This window comes from Barbus barbus, assembly GCF_936440315.1.
Source record: "Barbus barbus genome assembly, chromosome: 20".
In the NCBI taxonomy this organism is placed as follows: domain Eukaryota; kingdom Metazoa; phylum Chordata; class Actinopteri; order Cypriniformes; family Cyprinidae; genus Barbus; species Barbus barbus.
The window spans coordinates 18,351,043-18,370,931 of record NC_136748.1 but is presented as its reverse complement, the minus strand read 5'-3'; the positions used below and the strand labels follow the sequence as shown (position 1 = coordinate 18,370,931).

Sequence of the window (19,889 nt, the reverse complement as noted above, 5' to 3'; positions counted from 1 at the left end):
GTGTAAATGTTCAATAATTCAATGTATTTAAAATAGTTATTTATATTTTAATATTATATTATGCATATTATTTTACAAACAAATCTAAATTAACATAGTATTATTTTGAGATTTGAAGTTGTGACTCAATTTTGCGCCGTGATTACGCAATGATGTCATCACGCAATGACATCACAATGTCATTAGCAACTTTTAGCAACAAATTGACCTTCCTTTAGCAACTTTCTCTGAAAATTAGTTGGCAACACTGCCACAGACATGTCTGCACTTTGTTTAATGTATTAAGCAATGTATTAAGTGTATAGGAGAAAAAAAAACTAACCTAGAGCATCGATCCTATCAGGCTAGTATCGATCCGATACCAATACCAACGTTGGTATCGATTTTAGGATCGATACGCCCACCCCTATAAAATACAACCATTTCATTGGGAATTCATGTGATTGGAAGATTCACCCGAGAGTGAAAAAGTTCTCCACACAGATTTTGGTCATGCTAGTTTGCCGTGCTTGAGCAACAGAAAGCTGACGACCCGTGTGGCCAGTGCTTCATACATTGCTATGCTAATAACATCGACCTGTATCACTACTAATGTTACACAACGGTCTACACCAGACACTTCCGTCGTTGGTTCGCAGCTGCTATCTACACTAGACGCCTCAAAGTGAATGTTCCAGATCCATTTGTCTTGTCGAAAGTAGCGCAAGTAGCATGCATAGTGTGAATAATATGCGGCACAACAAGACAACATCATTGATTATAATGGGTTCTATTTGTTTATTCGTGTCCCTTTCACACAAGAACGGTAACTATAAACAAAATCTCTTTATGGGTGTTCTATAGTCTTTGCTATAAAGGCCAATTCACACCGCGCCAACAAACAAGTTGGCTCCAGTTGGCTGTTGAATTTAGAATTTTATTAAAAATAACTCATGTTCACACTGACCCAACAAACGTCCAGTGAGTCAAGTAACACCGTGTCTACAACGGACGCGACACTTGTCGCATCGCGCCGCTTCCAGTGTAGACAGCGTCACCACCGCGCCGCTCGCGTCTGGGGACGAAACCACAATCAAAATTTCACTGTGTAATTCTCAAAGAATTAGAATGAGTATTAAAACTTAATAGGTATCATACCGTCCTTGGTATGAATAGGCCTTAACTGAGATGTTCTCAGAGAGGAGCAACAAATGACTGATGAATACAAATAAAATACAGTAGGTGAGCTACTTCTGTGAGGTTTTGTATAGCCACACACCACCTTGGCTAAGCGTTTAAAATAAATTGGATGGGGGCGGGTTGCCATTAAACCACAGATTAACCATAACTTTTCACTTCTTTGCAGAAAGTAGGTTACAAAGAAAGAGAGAGAAAGAGGCCATCTCTGTAAGAAAAAGAAATTATAGCTATCGATCCTATGGCCGATGGTCATGGTGCCCCATGAGGTGGTCCCTAATAAATTGAGCAGACCTATTGACATAACGATGCTCTGAATAAAGAAACTTTTCAAGGCCGTTATTGATAACTTCAGTCAACACAAACAGTGTTCTGCTTTCACATTTACACAACAGACTGAAAGATAGCTTCAAAGAGATAGAGGAAGGTTACAGATGCTCTCATTCATGTTTGTCAGGTAGAGAAGGTATAGATGCTGGTCTGTACTCTCAGCTCAGGGACAAAACACCCTTATTACTCAAGAGCTTTTCAGACCTGATAATCTGACTTAGATCAGGGGGCAGTTCCATAAAAGACGCTAAGAAAAACGGGGATTAAAGTCCAAAACCTGACTTGAAATAACCTAACAAATCAATCGGGACTACAGCGGTTCCATAAACGACAATTCAAGTTCACGCAATCTGACTAATGCTATCCAGGTTCAGTGAGTCAGGATAATGTGACGTACACGCTTATTCTGAAGCAGCCCTTAATGTCGATCATGGATCAAATCGATCCACCATAGCAAACAGCGAATATTTGTGCTGTTTAACGCATTTGAAACATTGTGTTTTCCTCAGTGCATAACTGATACGTCACAGGTATATTTTTTACGTCTGTAAATGTTAGAAAGCCATGCAAATATATCCATTTAGCTGTCAGGAGTGGGCGGGGCTTACGCGAGAGAACGAGCGCTGCGGCGCGCATGCGCGCTACACAGACGGAGCAGAATAGAATACTAGCGCAAGAATTCTGAATAAAATATACATTCTGCTAAAATATTTGTTGTTGGACATTAAATGTGACACATATAATTTTAATTTCCTACATAAAAGTGTATTTTTATGATAGCAGCAACTGTTAATCACTAGCTCAAATGAGTTAAATGTGTGTTCCTCTTATCAGTTAAAATGTACTCTGATTTCTATTATAAATTTATATTTTTAATTCAGTGATTTTAACTTTTGATTGTGTTTTTATGCTTTAATGCTTTAAAGAGCCATTTTAGATTGTAATGTTTTAATGTTCTAATAACCATAAAAGGTACAGCTGTCATAAATTCAGAGAGAAAGGCTGCATGGCTAGAAACTTCTGATCAACTGCATGCACAAGTAGCCACAATGTTAAAATGTAATTCGCCTACATTTTGGGCACAATACATTAAATACAGTTGGTTGTAGCCTATTTTTTATTGATTTGATTATTTAAGGTGTATTTTCTGTATACTTTTATTTTTGGACCGATAATAAATTCAACTGACTGTATGTGAGAGAGTCAGTGGTAATATCGATGCGTTCCTATTAATCAGAGTTAGAGGAGCTCAGCTTAGCCTGACAGTTAGCCTGCTCCGGACCAGGGGGCTGTTCCATAAACCAAGATTAGAGTATAAACCAGGCTTATTTCGGTTAGTCAGGCTTATTTTTGGTAGATTCGGTTTCATAAATCAAACTTAAAAAAGTTCAAACTCAGTTACCCCGGCAACTTATGCTGGCAAACTAACCTGGTCCGGAGCAGGCTAACTGTCAGGCTAAGCTGAGCTCCTCTAACACTGACCAATAGGAACGCATCGATATTACCACTGACTCTCTCACATACAGTCAGTTTAATTTATTATCGGTCCAAAAATAAAAGTATACAGAAAATACACCTTAAATAATCAAATAAATAAAAAATAGGCTACAACCAACTGTATTTAATGTATTGTGCCCAAAATGTAGGCGAATGACATTTTAACATAGTTAAATCAGAAGTTGATCAGAAGTTTCTAGCCATGCAGCCTTTCTCTCTGAATTTATGACAGCTGTACCTTTTATGGTTATTAGAACATTAAAACATTACAATCTAAAATGGCTCTTTAAAGCATTAAAGCATAAAAACACAATCAAAAGTTAAAATCACTGAATTAAAAATGTAAATTTATAATAGAAATCAGAGTACATTTTAACTGATAAGAGGAACACACATTTAACTCATTTGAGCTAGTGATTAACAGTTGCTGCTATCATAAAAATACACTTATATGTAGTCAAATTCTATGTGTCACATTTAATGTCCAACAACAAATATTTTAGCAGAATGTATATTTTATTCAGAATTCTTGAGCTAGTATTCTATTCTGCTCTGTCTGTGTAGCGCGCATGCGCGCCGCAGCGCTCGTTCTCTCGCGTAAGCCCCGCCCACTCCTGACAGCTAAATGGATATATTTGCATGGCTTTCTGACATTTACAGATGTAAAAAATATACCTGTGACGTATCAGTTATGCACTGAGGAAAACACAATGTTTCAAATGCGTTAAACAGCACAAATATTCGCTGTTTGCTATGGTGGATCGATTTGATCCATGATCGACATTATGGGCTGCTTCAGAATAAGCGTGTACGTCACATTATCCTGACTCATTGAACCTGGATAGCATTAGTCAGATTGCGTGAACTTGAATTGTCGTTTATGGAACCGCTTTAGTCCCGATTGATTTGTTAGGTTATTTCAAGTCAGGTTTTGGACTTTAATCCCCGCTTTTCTTAGCGTCTTTTATGGAACAGCCCCCAGGTTAGTTTGCCAGCATAAGTTGCCACAGTGACTGAGCTTGAGCTATGGTAATTTTGCTTTCAGAAACCAAATCAAGTGAAAATAAGTCAGAATTACTGAAATAAGCCTGGCTTATTTGGTAAACTTGTTTTATGGAACAGGCCCCAGGAATTGAGTTAATTAATTTCAACTTTTTTGTTGTTGTTTTGTCATTATTGTTAGTTATTTGTTGTACTGTGATGTAAAGAGCATATCTTTTTAACATTTGTTGATTTGTGTCTAGTTTTGAGGCCTGGAGAATGTTCAGCCACTTATATCCATTTCCTGGATGTCTTAGTCTGGTAATTTGTTATACAAGCAAAGACAATATTATCTACATATTAGACTAAGTTATCCGTTAAGGTTTGTCATTCGTGTCATTTTCACATTTTCTCAACTATTTATTTTTTTACAGTGTAAATACAGGTGCGCCAAACAGATTGTTTCAAAGCCAAGATCACACTAATTGTATTGACAATGTAAGATTAATTATAAAATGTCAATCTTGTGTAATATTACAATCTAAATGCATAAATTAAAGTTTGATTATAGCATGTTTAAAAAAAACACGTTAATTTGAATTTGGATAAAAAGCCACACACAATCATATACAATCATCCACTTTAATTGTGCATATAGACACATTCTTAATCATTACTAGTTAATCACAGTTAGTACAAAAATATTTTGGAGAAGGTGGATAACAGTTATCAGATTCACACAGACTGATGAGTCCAAATTAAAGCAGGGCTAAAACACAACAAAGAGTTTGATGGTGCGGTTTCGTTGGGGTTTGGAGGACCCTCTGTACAGGATACAGTGGAAATTTTCCTTTAAATCCCAGTTTTTCTTATTATTAGAAAAAAAAAGAAGAAAAAAAAACGTGAGTTGTTGTGGCATCTTCTTGTTGAGTTGTTCTTGTTGTGTCTTCTAGCTACAAGAATTTTGGTCTTCATGTGACTGGCTAGCTATCTTTGCTCCTCTTGGTCATCTAAACATTCTCCAGCCAGTTTAGGATCTACTGTGGATGAAGCCCATGGTGGCTGCTGGGATCAGAAGGCACAGCGCGGTGGGCAGTGGACCCAATCCTGCAGCACTGGCCGGAGGCTGCGCAACTGTAGCGTTGATAGCTGGTTTGCCTGATGGTTTTGTCTACACCAACATGGAAAAAAAAGTGCGAATAAATAATCAGATTATTTTATATTACTGTATTTTATATTACTGCAGTTGCTAGGCTGCCTTAAAGATTATTTTCTGCTGGATCAGACTGTTATAAATTATTTTTTCAGCTTTAACCAAGTTTAGTCAGGCTGATACAGCCATATCTATCTATCTATCAGTCCATCTATCTATCAATCTATCTATCTATATTAACTCTCTCTCTCTCTCTCTCTCTCTAGTATTTAATTAGAGCCAGTTAATTTTGAATTTAACACACAACACCCACTTTACGTTACCCGCTTTTTTTTGTTTTTGAACAGTCTATGTCACTTTAAAGTTTATTTTGAGAAGCTGCTTTAAAATACACTTTGTTGGTATTAAAAAAAGTTATATTTACATATTATAATTATATTATAATGAACTTGGACTCATGTTAAGTAGAGAAGACAAAATCCACCCGTGCTTCTGCATCTACATGGTATAAAGAGAACTGATGACACACCTTTCTTGTATAATCAACATTTTGCATGTGCATGCAACTAATAATTAACAAATGTACCAGTTTATTAAATATTAATATTAAATATTAAAAACAAAATCATCAAAGGATAAATAAGATATGAAATTCTAAAAAAACTCAAATGTTTAAGGCAAGAGTGAAAGAAATCACAGTGCCTACCTCCTGAGATGAAAACGGTAAGGTTATAACCAGTAACCCAATGCACAATGCCAGGATTTTATTCATGATTATGCCTTCTTCTTCTTCTTCCAGAGATGTTTTCTGTGGGGCAGAGAGTCTGTGCTCAGTGATGTTGGACAGGAGGGGAGTTTTATTCTCACCGTGACCAATGTGTGACGTGTTTAAACACCTGCTCATTGGTTTAAGAGGAGCATCACATCCTCTATCAGTACAGTGCCTTCATCTCTTAAAGCTGTTTTTAAAATGTCAAATACACTAAATTCTCAATAAATTTAAATCTAGGATACCTGTATTTTCTACTGTACATGCTATTACCTTACTAAAACTATTATAACACTCTCATTTGTGTTGCTTTGTTCTTGGCTGTGCTCATCTAATTCTTCAGTAAAACACATGGGGGAAAAACTATTACAAAACTCTGATTATATGAAGTGAAGTGAAGTGACATACTGCCAAGTATGGTGACCCATACTCGGAATTCGTGCTCTGCATTTAACCCATCCAACGTGCACACACACAGCAGTGAACACACACACCGTCAGAGGTGGGTAGAGTACCCAAAAACTGTACTCAAGTAAAAGTAAAAGTACTTGTAGAAATATTTACTCAAGTAAAAGTAAAAGTAATAGTCTGAATAGTTACTTGAGTAAGAGTAAAAAAGTATCGGATAAAAAAACTACTCAAGTAGTTAGTTACTAGTTACTTTGGATCATATAGGTACTGAATATAGTCTATTTTTATTTAGATATATAGATTACATTTATGTAATGTGGATGTGTATACACACACACACACACACACACACACACACACACACACACTGCCGTTCAAAAAAAAAAAAAATATATATATATATATATATATATTTTTTTTTTTTATGTCATTTATTTCAGTGATGCAAATCAGAATTTTCATCAGCCTTTACCCCAGTCTTCAGAGTCACATAATCCTTCAGAAATCATGTTGATTTATTATCAGTGCTGCTCTTTTTAGCTTTCTGTTCATCAAAGAATACTGAACAAAATGTCACAGGTTCCAAAAATATTAAGCAGCAAAACTGTTTCCAACACTGGTAATAAATCGATATATTATAATGATTTCTGAAGGATCATATGACTCCGAAAACTGGAGTAACAGCTGATGAAAATTCTGATTTGCATCACTGAATTAAATTATATTTTAAAGTAAATTAATTATGTATTATCCTATAACCTCTGACACTGAAACCTCTGAAAACTCCTCACATGACTGCTCTGAACATAACGAAACAAATGCATATTGACGGATCTTCTGTTCTGCAAAATGTAAACAAATGTAGCCTATATTTTTGCAAGCGTAAATATTGTAAAAATATGAATATTAATTGAGTCTAGAATAGGCCACGCGCTGCTACGCAGAGCTAACGCGGTTCCGCGGGTGTTCATTTCATACTCTGTGACACCTTATTTAATTAACGTTAATTGTATTTAATGTAAGGTACATGTACAACAAACTGGTAATGTCATAGTGGTATCGTGACAGTAGACAGCACACGCGGTGTTCATCTAATAAAAGATCTTCATATAGCTCTAGCAAACAAGCCTTTGCAGATTTGCTTTCAACTGACTGTAGATCCAAAGCCACGTCTTCATCGCTCTTGATGTTTTTAAAATCTCTGTTATCTGAGTGAGAACCGCTTCAGAGACTCAGCGCGTGCGGCAGGGAACTGAACGAATCATTCAAACTGATTCGCGAACCGATTCACTGGTTTGCCAACTGGTTTGATAAAGCCTTTAAACAGAATCGACTCAAAAGAATTAATCATTCGCGAATGGGCATCGTTCATTGCCCTGAGAAAAGTAGACGGCGCGTTTGCAAAACCGAAGCATTTTTAACTTGTATTGCATTAAGATACAGTAACGAGAGGAGAGTCGCCCACAGTAACGAAGTAAAAGTACCGTTTTTTCTCTAAAAATATACTTGAGTAAGAGTAAAAGTACCCATTTTAAAATATACGTTACTCTAAAAGTATTAGTTACCCAAAAAATGTACTCAAGTAAATGTAACGAAGTAAATGTAACTCGTTACTACCCACCGTGAACACACACCCGGAGCCGTGGGCAGCCATTTATGCTGCGGCGCCCGGGGAGCAGTTGGGGGTTCGGTGCCTTGCTCAAGGGCACCTTAGTCGTGGTATTGAGGGTGGAGAGAGCGCTGGACATTCACTCCCCCCCACCTACAATCCCGAGACTCGAACCCGCAACCTTTGGATTACGAGTCCGACTCTCTAACCATTAGGCCACGACTTCCCCCATATCTTAGGAGAAAGCATTAATACTGATTTGAATGAAAAAAATGACACAAACATATACAATCATCTATTTTAATTGTGCGTACAGACACATTCTGAGATGTAGTACACAGATCACATTTATAGTCAAATTAAAAATTTGTAGTACACATAATTGTCATTACAAAAATGGAAATTGTGCTAAAATTTTAATGTACAGTGATTACTGATTTAAGTAATGCAGTTTTTTTATAACTTGCTTAATCTCAATCATATACTAAGGATAGGGGAATCAAACTCTACCAAGAGAATTTGCCATGGAGTAGGTGAGCTCGAAAACAGTGATTTTGGAGCAAAACACGACAAAGAGCCCTGTTGCAAGTGTCTTTCAAGCTCCCTAAAACAGGTGTAACCAAACAAATCCCCTCTTTTTTCCAAACTTTATTAATTTTCATTGCTTAAAATCCATTACAAAAATGTGAACTGTGGCATCTTCTGATTTCAAGATTTGTGGAAACGTTTGCTCTTTGGGGTGAATGGCTGTCTCGGTCTTGGTCATCTATGGCGAACACTCTCCATCCATCAGTTTAGGATCTACTGTGGATGAAGCCCAGGGTGGCCACAGGGATCAGCAGGTACAGTGTGGTGGGCACAGACAGGACCCAATCCTACAGCGCTGGAATTTGTGGAGGTACTAGAGGATGTTGAGCTACTGCCTCCTCTTGAGGATTTCTGAGCATCGCTACTCTACACCAAACAAGAAGGCAAAGAGAAAAGTCAGAAATAGAGCTCACTTTTTACTGTGTCCGTGTTAGAGAGTGATTTCTTAGCACTGGATCTACATGTAGATGTTCTTTGCTACCATATGTTATTAATATAGGCTACGTGTCTTATTTTCTATAAACACGAGACTATAAATGAAAAAATCATAGTGCCTACCTGAGTTGAAAATGGTATGGTGATGATCAGCACCGCAAAACACAGAATCCAAATTTTATTCATTTTTATGCCCGTGTTGTCTTCTTCCAGAGAAGTTTCCTGCTGGATCAAGGATCAGTGCTCAATGATGGGACAGACGTGGGCCTATTAATCCCAAAGTGACGTCAAAAACACCCGCCCACCCACAGAGGAGTTATGAGGATAATGATAAACTGTTAATGTTTTAAATAGTTATTACAGGTTCTCTTGCTATTAACATAGTGAAATAAGATATTAAGTTATATGCTATATACTGTACGACCGCTTTCCGTTGAGTACATCGACAAAGTACAGAAAAAACACATTTTTACATTTTTGTTCGTTTTTTTTTGTTTGTTTGTTTGTTTTCAACATGAGTATTTATTGGACTGAAGAAACGTATTTATCAAATATGAAACAACAGGGGAACTTTTGGGGAACGTTTATTTGTACATCTTTCAATCCTCTTTGCATTACATGTTTAGCCCCCACAATTAAAACTAAACGCTGTGATCATAAAACCAAGCAATTTTAAGATTGAAAGATTTTTAAAAATATTTTGTCTAACTCGAAGTCCTTATTAGTGATGCCACAGCGCTCTCTTGCGTTTCAAATCCTCATTCACATCATGAAAAAGGCGTTTTCGTTAATGTGGAGAGTTTGTGTCTTCTCAGTTCCCGTAGATGTGCGTTGCTTCTATGGTTCCGGGCGACACAGAGAGCCGCCTATGCGGAGGAGGAGGTCACATCCCACAACAAACTCTCACCCTGGTCGCAAACTCACTTGTCAGAGTCCCTCATGCTGCTGATTCGGCGTTCGGCGGTAGGTTTCGGCGGTGTGGCTCGATGGGGACTGCGCTGTCTGTGCTCCGGAGACCGGTACCGGGACACTGTGCTGCTGCCCCGCACTGACTTCCCCATGAGAGTGAACGGGCCGAACCTACTGGAGCAAGAGATCCAGATCCAGCAGGTACAAGTGATAGATCCTGATCCAGATACAATAGCTGTCGTTACTGATGCTGTTAAAACTGAAGGATCTGATCTAAGTGGTTCTGTCCTGTTACTTCATTAATCATAACGAATGATTAAGATGACAGTATTTGTGGTACTTTTATAAAAGCCACACTTGAGATCACGGATGAGGTTGTCTTTTCTGTGTTGTTCTACAGAAATGTGGTTTTGACCAGCTGTACACATGGCAGAGAGAGAAAAAAGCTAAAAAGGAGTACTGCCTTCATGATGGACCACCATATGCCAATGGGGACCCGCATGTTGGGCACGCTCTCAATAAGGTACATTCTGTCAGATTATATGCACACAAGTCATGGCCATATGCAGGGATTTAAGGTCCAAGTTTGTTTGGGAGGTTCAGGGCCACTCTGAAAATGTTTGAATCCCTTGATTTACTTATGTGTGTAGTACACTTTCCAGAATATATTTGCAGCTTCCAAGCACAGTTATTATTAGGAAATTATTTCACTACTTTTATTATATACCTCAGAAAAAAATACAGAGGTCTGGTGGGTACAGCCTTGAGACAAGTAGATGCTCCTGGATTCATATTCAAAGACGTCTTATCATATAGTTATATACCTGAACCTACATGAATGGAAATAAACTCACATGAACTCCAAATAATCTGCAATCAGCATCCTCATTTGATCTCTCCTGTAGATCCTCAAAGACATCCGGAACCGTTTCGAGGTGCTGAGAGGCAGACAGGTGCACTATGTGCCCGGTTGGGACTGCCATGGGCTGCCCATTGAGCTCAAAGCACTTGGAGAGCTGGGAACCAATGAGCTGACTCCTCTACAAATCAGACAGAAAGGTCAGGAAGTCACATGAAATGAATGCTCTGGTCAAATAATTCAGTTGTTTAGAACTTAGAAGCTTGAAAAAAAACTGTCAGTTGAGTAATGTTGCTAAGATATGCTCCTTCTGGTGAATCAAAAACTGCCTTGTGCCTCTCCGTTCAGCGCGGGAGTTTGCAGAGAGGGCCATAACTCGGCAGCGTGCTGCATTCCAGCGCTGGGGTGTGATGGCGGATTGGGACAATTGTTATTACACCTTTGATGGGAAATATGAAGCGGCCCAACTGAAAGTCTTCCAAGAGATGCATAATAAGGTGGGAGAAGTTTTTCCTGTACAACACAGCTTGACATGTTTGATTTCGTTCCATATGTCAGTATTTAAAGAGTAGTTTGCTGATTAAATTAATATTCTGTAATGATATACACTACTGTTTACACTACTATAAAAGTTTAGAGAAAAAAAAAGTAATATTTATTTTATTAAAAATACAGAAAGCATTGTTGTGAAATAATAAAAAATGTTTTTTTAAATATTTGAATATGTTTTTAAAATAAATACTCCATTATGCCTCTTCAGTGGTCTTCAGTGTCATATGATCCTTCAGAAATCATTATAATATCATTTTTGTTGGAGTTGTGTTACTTATTTTTTTGTCAAAGCTGTGATACTTTTTTCATTATTTTTTGAATAAAACCAAATATTTCTGTTTGTAATAGAAATATTTTCTAACATTACAGATGTCTTTATTGTGACTTTTGATTTTATTATTTGATTAAAAAAGAATGTCTTAAAAAAATTGGGTCACACTTTATTTTAAGGTCCAATTCTTGCTATTAACAAACCATTAACTATGACTTTTGCCTCAATAAACTCCTAATATACTGCTTATTAATAGTTAGTAAGGTAATTGTTAAATTTAGGTATTGGGTAGGATTAGGGATGTAGAATATGGTCATGCTGAATATGTGCTCTATACGTACAAATAAACAGCCTACATCTAGTTAATAATGACAATTGGTCCCTATACTAAAGTGTTAACAAAAATTGCTGACCCCAGACTTTAGAATAGTAGTGTACACACCCTCATATCATTGAAAGTTTCTCACTTTACCCCACTTTTTCTATTTTTGTGTACAGGGTTTAATTTATCAAGACTATAAGCCTGTTTTCTGGTCACCATCATCCAGGTGAGAGAAGCTCAGTGTTTGCAGTCTCACATAAAACCTTTAATAAAGCATAACATACATGACACTTTGAATTTAGATGTTGTACAGATTTCTACTATATTTTCTGTCTCTGTGAAGGACGGCGCTTGCAGAAGCTGAGCTGGAGTATAATCCAGAGCATGTGAGCCGTGCTCTGTACATCTCTTTCCCCCTGCTCACCCTGCCAGCTAAACTCTCTGCGAAAGCAGGTGTGTGTATGCTGTCTGTTCCGGTGCCACATACTCTTTATACAGGCCACATCATTATTTTGCTGTTATTGATGCCAATATCTTTGTCTGTGCTTTAGAAAGTTGGGGTAATGTGTCTGCTCTGATTTGGACGACTCAGCCATGGACTATTCCAGCCAATCAAGCGGTTTGTTACATGCCCAAAGTACAGTAAGTCACACACCTATGCATCTGTGAGTGAAATATGCATGATATGATTTGATGGAGACGTTCATAATTACATGTTTTTCCTCTTCTTCAGGTACTCTGTAGTGAAGCGAGCTGATAATGAGCAGCTCCTCCTAGTGGCCTCAGAGCGCATCAACAGCCTCGCCTCTATGCTGAAGACAAATCTGGAAAGTTTGGCCACATTTGCAGGTATATACAGAGTTTGCTTTTGGGCTGAATCACTTCATATGATGCCTTTTAAACTGGCCTAAGCATCTCTCTGTTTTCCTTCACTCATCTCCAGGGTCAGACCTCGAAGGTGGTGTCTGTCAGCATCCCATAATTTCTGCAAAACAAGTGCCTTTGTTGCCGGCTAATCATGTGACCATGACTAAGGGAACGGGATTGGTCCACACAGCTCCTGCCCATGGCATGGAGGACTATGGTGTTGCTACGCACTTTAATCTGCCAGTAGTATGTCACCCACATCTGTATATGCCGGAAAAATAAAAATATTGGGTTGTTGTCATGACTTTTAATTAAGTCTTTCTTTCTTTAGGAGTGCATAGTGGATGAGGAGGGCAGGTTTACAGAACTGGCTGGGCCTGAACTGCAGAAGAAATCTGTGATGACAGAAGGAAATGCCACAGGTGAGAGAGATGGAGGAAAAAGAAAACGTTAGAAGAAAAAATTTAACTAGATTTGACCATATGAAATGAGAAATTAAAATGCATTCTTCTAGTAATCAGAACTAATGTTTTGTGTGTGTGGGCAGTAATCTCAATGCTGCAGGCAGTGGGTGCCATTGTGAAAGAGGAGGACTGTGTCCACAGTTACCCGTATGACTGGAGGACCAAACAGCCAGTCGTGATCAGAGCCAGTAAACAATGGTTTATTAACACAGCCAGCCTCAAAGACAAAGCTAAGGTGAGCCAATGGCCTCCTGAACAGAATAGCAACCTGTTAAGAACATATACACGGGTCATATTTCACCCCCAAATTTTGTTTTTATATTTTGATTTTTGATTTGATTTTTTTTATTTACATTTACATAGTGCTGAAAAAATCTCATTGTCATTACTGTAATGTGAAAAATATATTTAAAATTGTGTTAAAAAGTGTTATGTATATTTATTGTACTGTGTGTATGTGTGTGTGTATATATATGTATATGTGTGTGTGTGTGTATATATTATAATAATAATAATAATAATGAATTTTATTTTTTAATGCGCCTTTCTTAAACTCAAAGCGCTACAACATGTCCAAACAAAATAAATCAACCAAAACTACATAATATAAAAATAAAATCACAGTAAATAATCACAAATTAAAAGATTTACTAAAAAGATGTGTCTTAAGAAGTTTCTTAAAACAATACAAGGAAGCAGCATTCCTAATGAACGAAATAGAAGGAAGAGTGCAAGAAGGAATAGAAAGAGTGACCAAATCACAGATGTAATCTGGAGCCATCTGGAGTGATCTGGGCATATTCTGTTTTTAGTGACTCATGAAAAAGTATTAGAAATGTAACAGATTTCTAATAAGCTATATATATCTGTAGAAAATAAACTTTGGGTGTGTTTTTCTAGGATGCCCTGCAGAAGGTGCGTGTGATACCTGAATCGGCGAGGTCTAGTTTGTTGGCAATGTTGGACAGAAGAACATACTGGTGTATATCTCGGCAGAGGAGCTGGGGTGTCCCCATCCCTGTGTTCTACCATAAAGAGACTGGAGAGCCACTCTTAAACAAGTATATACTTATACTGTCATAGACACTCAAACACATATAAAAACTTCTTAAACTATAAGTTTAATTCCCTCTTTCTCTCAGACACTCAGTGACACACATTGCTAAAGTTTTCTCTGAGAAGGGGAGTGACAGCTGGTGGACGGAGCCAGCGGAGACATTTCTGACTCCGGAGGTTCTTCAGAAGGTACTTTTTTCATATACTACCTGTAGAATTATTTTAACTATTATTTTATAGAAGTCTTTTATGTCACATGATCCTTCAGAAATCATTCTAATTGGTGCTCAAAAAGATTCAGTATATGTTATGAATTGTTTGTCAGAGTAAAGCAGGTGCAGTATCTGATTATGTGCGGGGTGAAGATGTCCTGGATATCTGGTTTGATAGCGGAGCCTCATGGGCCGCTGTGCTACCAGGTGAGTACTTAAAGTGGTGCTTAATTGTATTTAGCGTCTATTTCCAAAAGTATTTTGTTGTTACTAGTCTGGCATCCTTTCATATGCTTTGTTGTGTTGTAGTGTAATCTTACTGTCTCTCTCTCTCTCTTTCAGAATCAGACCCGCGTGCAGACTCATACGTGGAGGGGAAAGATCAGGTCGGCGGTTGGTTTCAGTCGTCTCTCCTCACCAGTGTAGCTGTACAGAATAAAGCCCCTTACAAGTGAGTCATACAAATGCATGTGTATATGCAAATGAAAATACACATGTCAAAATACATTGGTGAGCTTCTGTGTTTGTTTCAGAGCTCTAGTGGTCCATGGATTTGCTGTGAGTGAGAAAGGAGAAAAAATGTCTAAGTCTATAGGCAACGTGATCGACCCAGATGTTGTTATTAATGGAGGGAAGGTAATGTATAATCAAACAATTATAGAATCAAATGATATGAATCAGTCAGTGTTTCATCTGTTTCTCTCTCCCAGGACTTGTCTGTCTCCCCTCCATATGGCGCTGATGTTTTGAGATGGTGGGCTGCAGAGTCAAATGTGTTTTCTGAGGTTCAGATCGGACCGAACATACTGAACGCTGCTAAAGACAGCATCAACAAGGTCTGGCTTATAAAATACTGCATTAGTTTGCTGCCAATCAGTTCTAGTTCAAAAGGAGATTTTTACACTAGCTTTCAAAAGTTTGAGGTCAGAATAAAAGACATTTATAATATAAAGGATTTCTATTTTAAACAAATGCTATTCTTTTGAACTTTCTATTCCTCAAAGAATCCTTAAATAAAAATGTCACAGTTTGCACAAAAAAATATTAAACAGCACAACTGTTTTAAACATTGATAATAAGAAGTAATGTTTCAAAGTGCATCAAATCAGTGTTAGAATGATTTCTGAAAGATCATGTGACACTGAAGACTGGAGTAATAGCTGCGGAAAATTCAGCTTTGCCATCATGGGAATAAATTACTTTTTAAAATACATTCACATAGTAATCAGTTATTTTAAATTGTAATGATTCATAATATTATGGTTTTACTGTGTTTTGATCAAATAACTTGACTTACCTACCCCAAACTTTCGAACGGTTGTAGAAATCGAAATGTTTATGTGCTGATAGTCACTCTTTCAACTGCTCTCTCTCTAGCTGAGGAACACGCTGAGGTTTCTCTTGGGGAATCTCCAGGGTTTTGATCCTCGTTCCCAGACCGTGGACCCTAAACAAATGCACTACATAGATCAATACATGCTGCACGTGCTCAGAGAGTTCAGCGTGAAGGTGAGTCTCAATGATGACCGCACAGAAACCAGCTCTACTCTGCAGTCGATCACGTCACGTGTGTTTGTGTGTGCTATAGGTAACGGATGCTTACAGTGAGTTTGACAATGGCCGTGTCATCCGTCTGCTGCAATCCTTCATCACTAGAGATTTATCAAACTTCTATTTCAGCATCATTAAAGATCGGTAACCACGCATTCAATTTTGTAACTAAAATCCTTAAGCTTTTTAATGTTCTTTAGCAAAAAGTCACTCTCATTTTCTCTCTCAGGCTGTATTGTGACCCTGAGGACTCCCTTGGTCGGAGGTCGTGTCAGACGGTTCTAGAAGAGATTCTAGATGGAGTGAGCCGTTCTATCGCTCCAGTGCTCCCTCATCTCGCTGAGGAGGTGTACCTGCACTCTCCTGGACATGATGGTACACACGCAGTTTCTGTACAACTAATGCTGTATGTCTACAGACTGTAACACTTCTCACCTCTCTCTTCGTCTTTAGAGGGAGACACTTTGTTTCGTAGCGGCTGGATTAAGACCAGTTCTGTGTGGCGGAGGCCAGGGCTGGAGGAAGCGGTGGAGGGTGCATGTGCTATCAGAGATTCCTTCCTGTCATCTATTCCGGGACGTAATGCTGCCGAGTATGAACTCAACATTGCCATTGAGCCCGGCCTGTTCTTTGAGCTCATGGAGGTACATCAACGAATTTTAAGGCCTGTTCACACCAACACAAATGTTGGCCACAGAAATACGGCCTGATTGTGATATGTCTATTCAGACAAGTGCTTAAAAAAATGAGATAAACATGCAAATTCAATCTCTGACAGTAGGTAGTGCTCATAGAAAATATCCCGTTAACCCTGTATGGAAAGCACTATGCAATTTTCTGTTTCTCTTTCTGTTTGTTACAAAGAAGAAAGGAAGAAGAAATATTTATTTTTGTAATGGGAATAATATGTTTGTCTATATGTAGCACTATGGACCTGCGAGGCACGACATTTTGTTCTCTTGTTTGTATCCACATACAGCGGAATGACTAAGCTCACTTGAACTGAACTGAAAAATCTTATTTTTTTACGAGTATTTTATCAAATCGCAACACATAATTTGGGTCCTCCAATCATTTACATGTTTTCTGTATTTGTATGTTTTCAAACAGACATTTAGATTTTTAAATGTCTTTAAATACATCAAATGTTGTGCTTCGTTTGCTTGCAACTACATCAATTTTAAATTTCCCACCACTCTCTGTCAGTCTCTTCAAGAGGAGCCCACTTCCACCGGCTCCCAGCTGACAGAGCTCATGATGGCCTCACGCACGACTCTGACAAGCTCTCTCCCGCGGGATTTGCCATCAGATGCCATCACAAGCACAGGAAACTTCCTCATCAACCTGGAAGGTAAGATGCTGTTCTTTGGATGTAAATGATAAAATCCTAGCTAGGCTGTTGTGTTCAAGACAAATAAAGTAAATTTGCAGTTAGTTTAGATCAGTGGTTCTCAAACTTCCATATATTGCCATAATTCCATCAGAATTCAGGAGGAATAACTTATATTGGAGGGGCCTTTGAATATTTTAATATTGTGTTGGTGGGAATTCTAGTCAGAAAGATTGAGAACCACTGATAAGTAACATCCAATGATAAACTTGTTTACTTGAGAAACAGAATAAGAATCGCAATTAAGAAAAAACTGTAACACTAAAGTAACTTGTTCAGGTATTTTTGTAAGACAGAAGTGTATTTTATGCTCATCTGTGTGTTGTGTAGGGGGCGTGATTCGTGAGGAGAGTTCATACAGCGTAGCTGCGATGCCCACCTCTCTCTCACGCTGTCCGAGATGTCGACGGTACACATCAGATGAGCCAGACTGCCTCTGCCCACGATGCCAAACCGTGCTGGAAAACGCCAAGTAATCACCCTGACTGTTGCCATGACTACTGCCCACCCACTGGCCCTCCTCGTCCTGCAAGGGCTAACATGGACCAGTATGAAGCTGCTATTGTAACAGGCAGAAGATGTGAGAGAGGGGCATCGTGTTTCTCAGGGGTCAAACGGGAGATGAACTGTTATAAATGAATAAAGCAGGAATTTGGAAGGAAAAACCAAACAGGAGATTCTCAGCTGAGGAAAAAAAAAGTACACAAAAACCAGATTCAGACAAACTGATTCAGTACACTGAAAAGGGCCTTTGTGTATGTATATGTCTATGTGCTTGTTTTTGCGGTGGGTGAAAGGTTTGGTTGAACAGGTCTATCTTATTTTTATGTATATTCAAGTCATGAAGGGGCATGTTTTATCGTCATAATTTGAACTGAAGATGTACTGTAATGTCAGTGTGACTCATTCATGAAGCCGAAGCAGAAGTCTGTTGTGAAATCAATCTTAAATTGCGACTTTGTTGAAGGTAGCAATTGATCTAACAAAGGGTTGGCAAAATTTACATGTTTGTTCTGCTGGTTTCATAAATGAGGCTCAGTGAGAGGAGAGTTTGTCAGTTTTAGTTTCAGTTTACCTGTAAATTGATGCTTTATGACGTCACTTTTATTGCTAAACCAATAAACACAGTACATACAGGAAAGAGAATGTAAATTTTAACGTGAATCTTCATTTATTCCCACTATCCCAAATTTATATAATAGTCTTCATAAACACTTGTCTTCATGACAGATTTACTCAAACATACATAATTGATTTCTGCAGTTGTTTTTTCTTGCTGACTCGTGAGCTATAGTGGACTTTGAATGGAATTCATGAGGTAAATAATTACATCAAAGCTAATACATTTCTTGTATAGCCTACTACAATGTGTTCATTCATGTTTATTTCCTGATATAAGTAGTTGAGAAGAGAAAAAATGGCATGGCACTAGGGTTGCAAAATTCCGGGAATTTTCAAGACTGGAAACTTTCCATGGGAACAAACGGGAATATATGGGAATAAACTGGAAATTTGCTAAATTGCTGGAACTTAAATGTAGTTGAGAAAAAAATATTGCAGCCTAATCTTGGTTAAACAACCAGATTTAATGCAATTTCAGTTTAATTTCTACTCTACACATTGCTCAATCACATGCACATAGCACACTGCTTACTGCAGGGCTATTGAGGCCTAACCTCCTTCATGCACTGTGCTTTCCTCCATAACATGAACATATAATTTCTTAAATCCTGCACACAAAATATCAAAAATGTTCATCTTGGCAAGTATTCATGTAAATTACATGAATATAAAAAAAAAAAAAATTGTTCTTTGTTGTGCTTTTGTCCTTGTGCTGTGTGTAATATATAGGTACATCTAAAAAAAATTGAGTATTGTGAAAAAGTTCATTTTTTCTTGTAACTTATTTCAGAAAGTGAAACTTTCATATATTTTAGATTCATTACATGTAAAGTAAAACATTTCAAAAGTTTTTTTGTTTTAATTTTGATGATTAGAGCCTATAGCTCATGAAAGTCAAAAATCAGTATCTCAAAATATTAGAATATTTACATTTGAGTTTCAATTAAAGGCCAATCCTACAGTATAAATTCCGGGTATCTCTTGTTCTTTGAAACCACAATAATGGAGAAGACTGCTGACTTGGCAATGATCCAGAAGACAAACATTGACGCCCTCCACAAAGAGGGTATGTCACAGAGGGTCATTACTGAAAGGTGTGGCTGTTTACAGAGTGCTGTATCAAAGCATATTAAATACAAAGTTGACTGGAAGGAAAAATTTGGGTAGGAAAAGGTGCACAAGCAACAGGGATGACCGCAAGCTTGAGAATACTGTCAAGCAAAGCTGATTCAAACACTTGGGAGAGCTTCACAAGGACCGGACTGAAGCTGGAGTCAGTGCATCAAGAGTCACCACGCTCAGACGTCTTCAGGCCACTTCTGAACCAGAGACAACGTCAGAAGCGTCTTACCTGGGCTGTGGAGA

At 38.0% G+C, this 19,889-nt stretch overlaps 1 protein-coding gene and 1 long non-coding RNA gene across 2 annotated transcripts; one reads left to right on the top strand and one right to left on the bottom strand.

Annotated features, from left to right (window-relative positions):
- Positions 1–4,612: 4,612 nt before the first annotated feature.
- Positions 4,613–6,011, bottom strand: LOC306886610. Its single transcript, XR_013785638.1, has 2 exons — positions 5,844–6,011; positions 4,613–5,155 (listed from the first exon to the last, which is right to left on the bottom strand). It is a non-coding gene; the product is annotated as an uncharacterized lncRNA (long non-coding RNA).
- Positions 6,012–9,476: 3,465 nt separating this feature from the next.
- On the top strand, positions 9,477–19,488 carry LOC306885949 (isoleucine--tRNA ligase, mitochondrial-like). The gene is made up of 23 exons (XM_079442775.1): positions 9,477–10,059; positions 10,259–10,381; positions 10,764–10,917; positions 11,066–11,214; positions 12,039–12,088; positions 12,206–12,315; positions 12,414–12,504; positions 12,596–12,711; positions 12,806–12,975; positions 13,061–13,151; positions 13,277–13,428; positions 14,094–14,254; positions 14,336–14,438; positions 14,575–14,668; positions 14,804–14,912; positions 14,995–15,097; positions 15,172–15,297; positions 15,839–15,970; positions 16,050–16,156; positions 16,242–16,387; positions 16,466–16,656; positions 17,219–17,363; positions 17,733–19,488. Exons 1-23 carry the CDS (start codon positions 9,889–9,891, stop codon positions 17,876–17,878), a joined length of 2,940 nt encoding a protein of 979 aa, XP_079298901.1. The 5' UTR covers positions 9,477–9,888; the 3' UTR covers positions 17,879–19,488.
- The last annotated feature ends 401 nt before the right edge of the window (positions 19,489–19,889 follow it).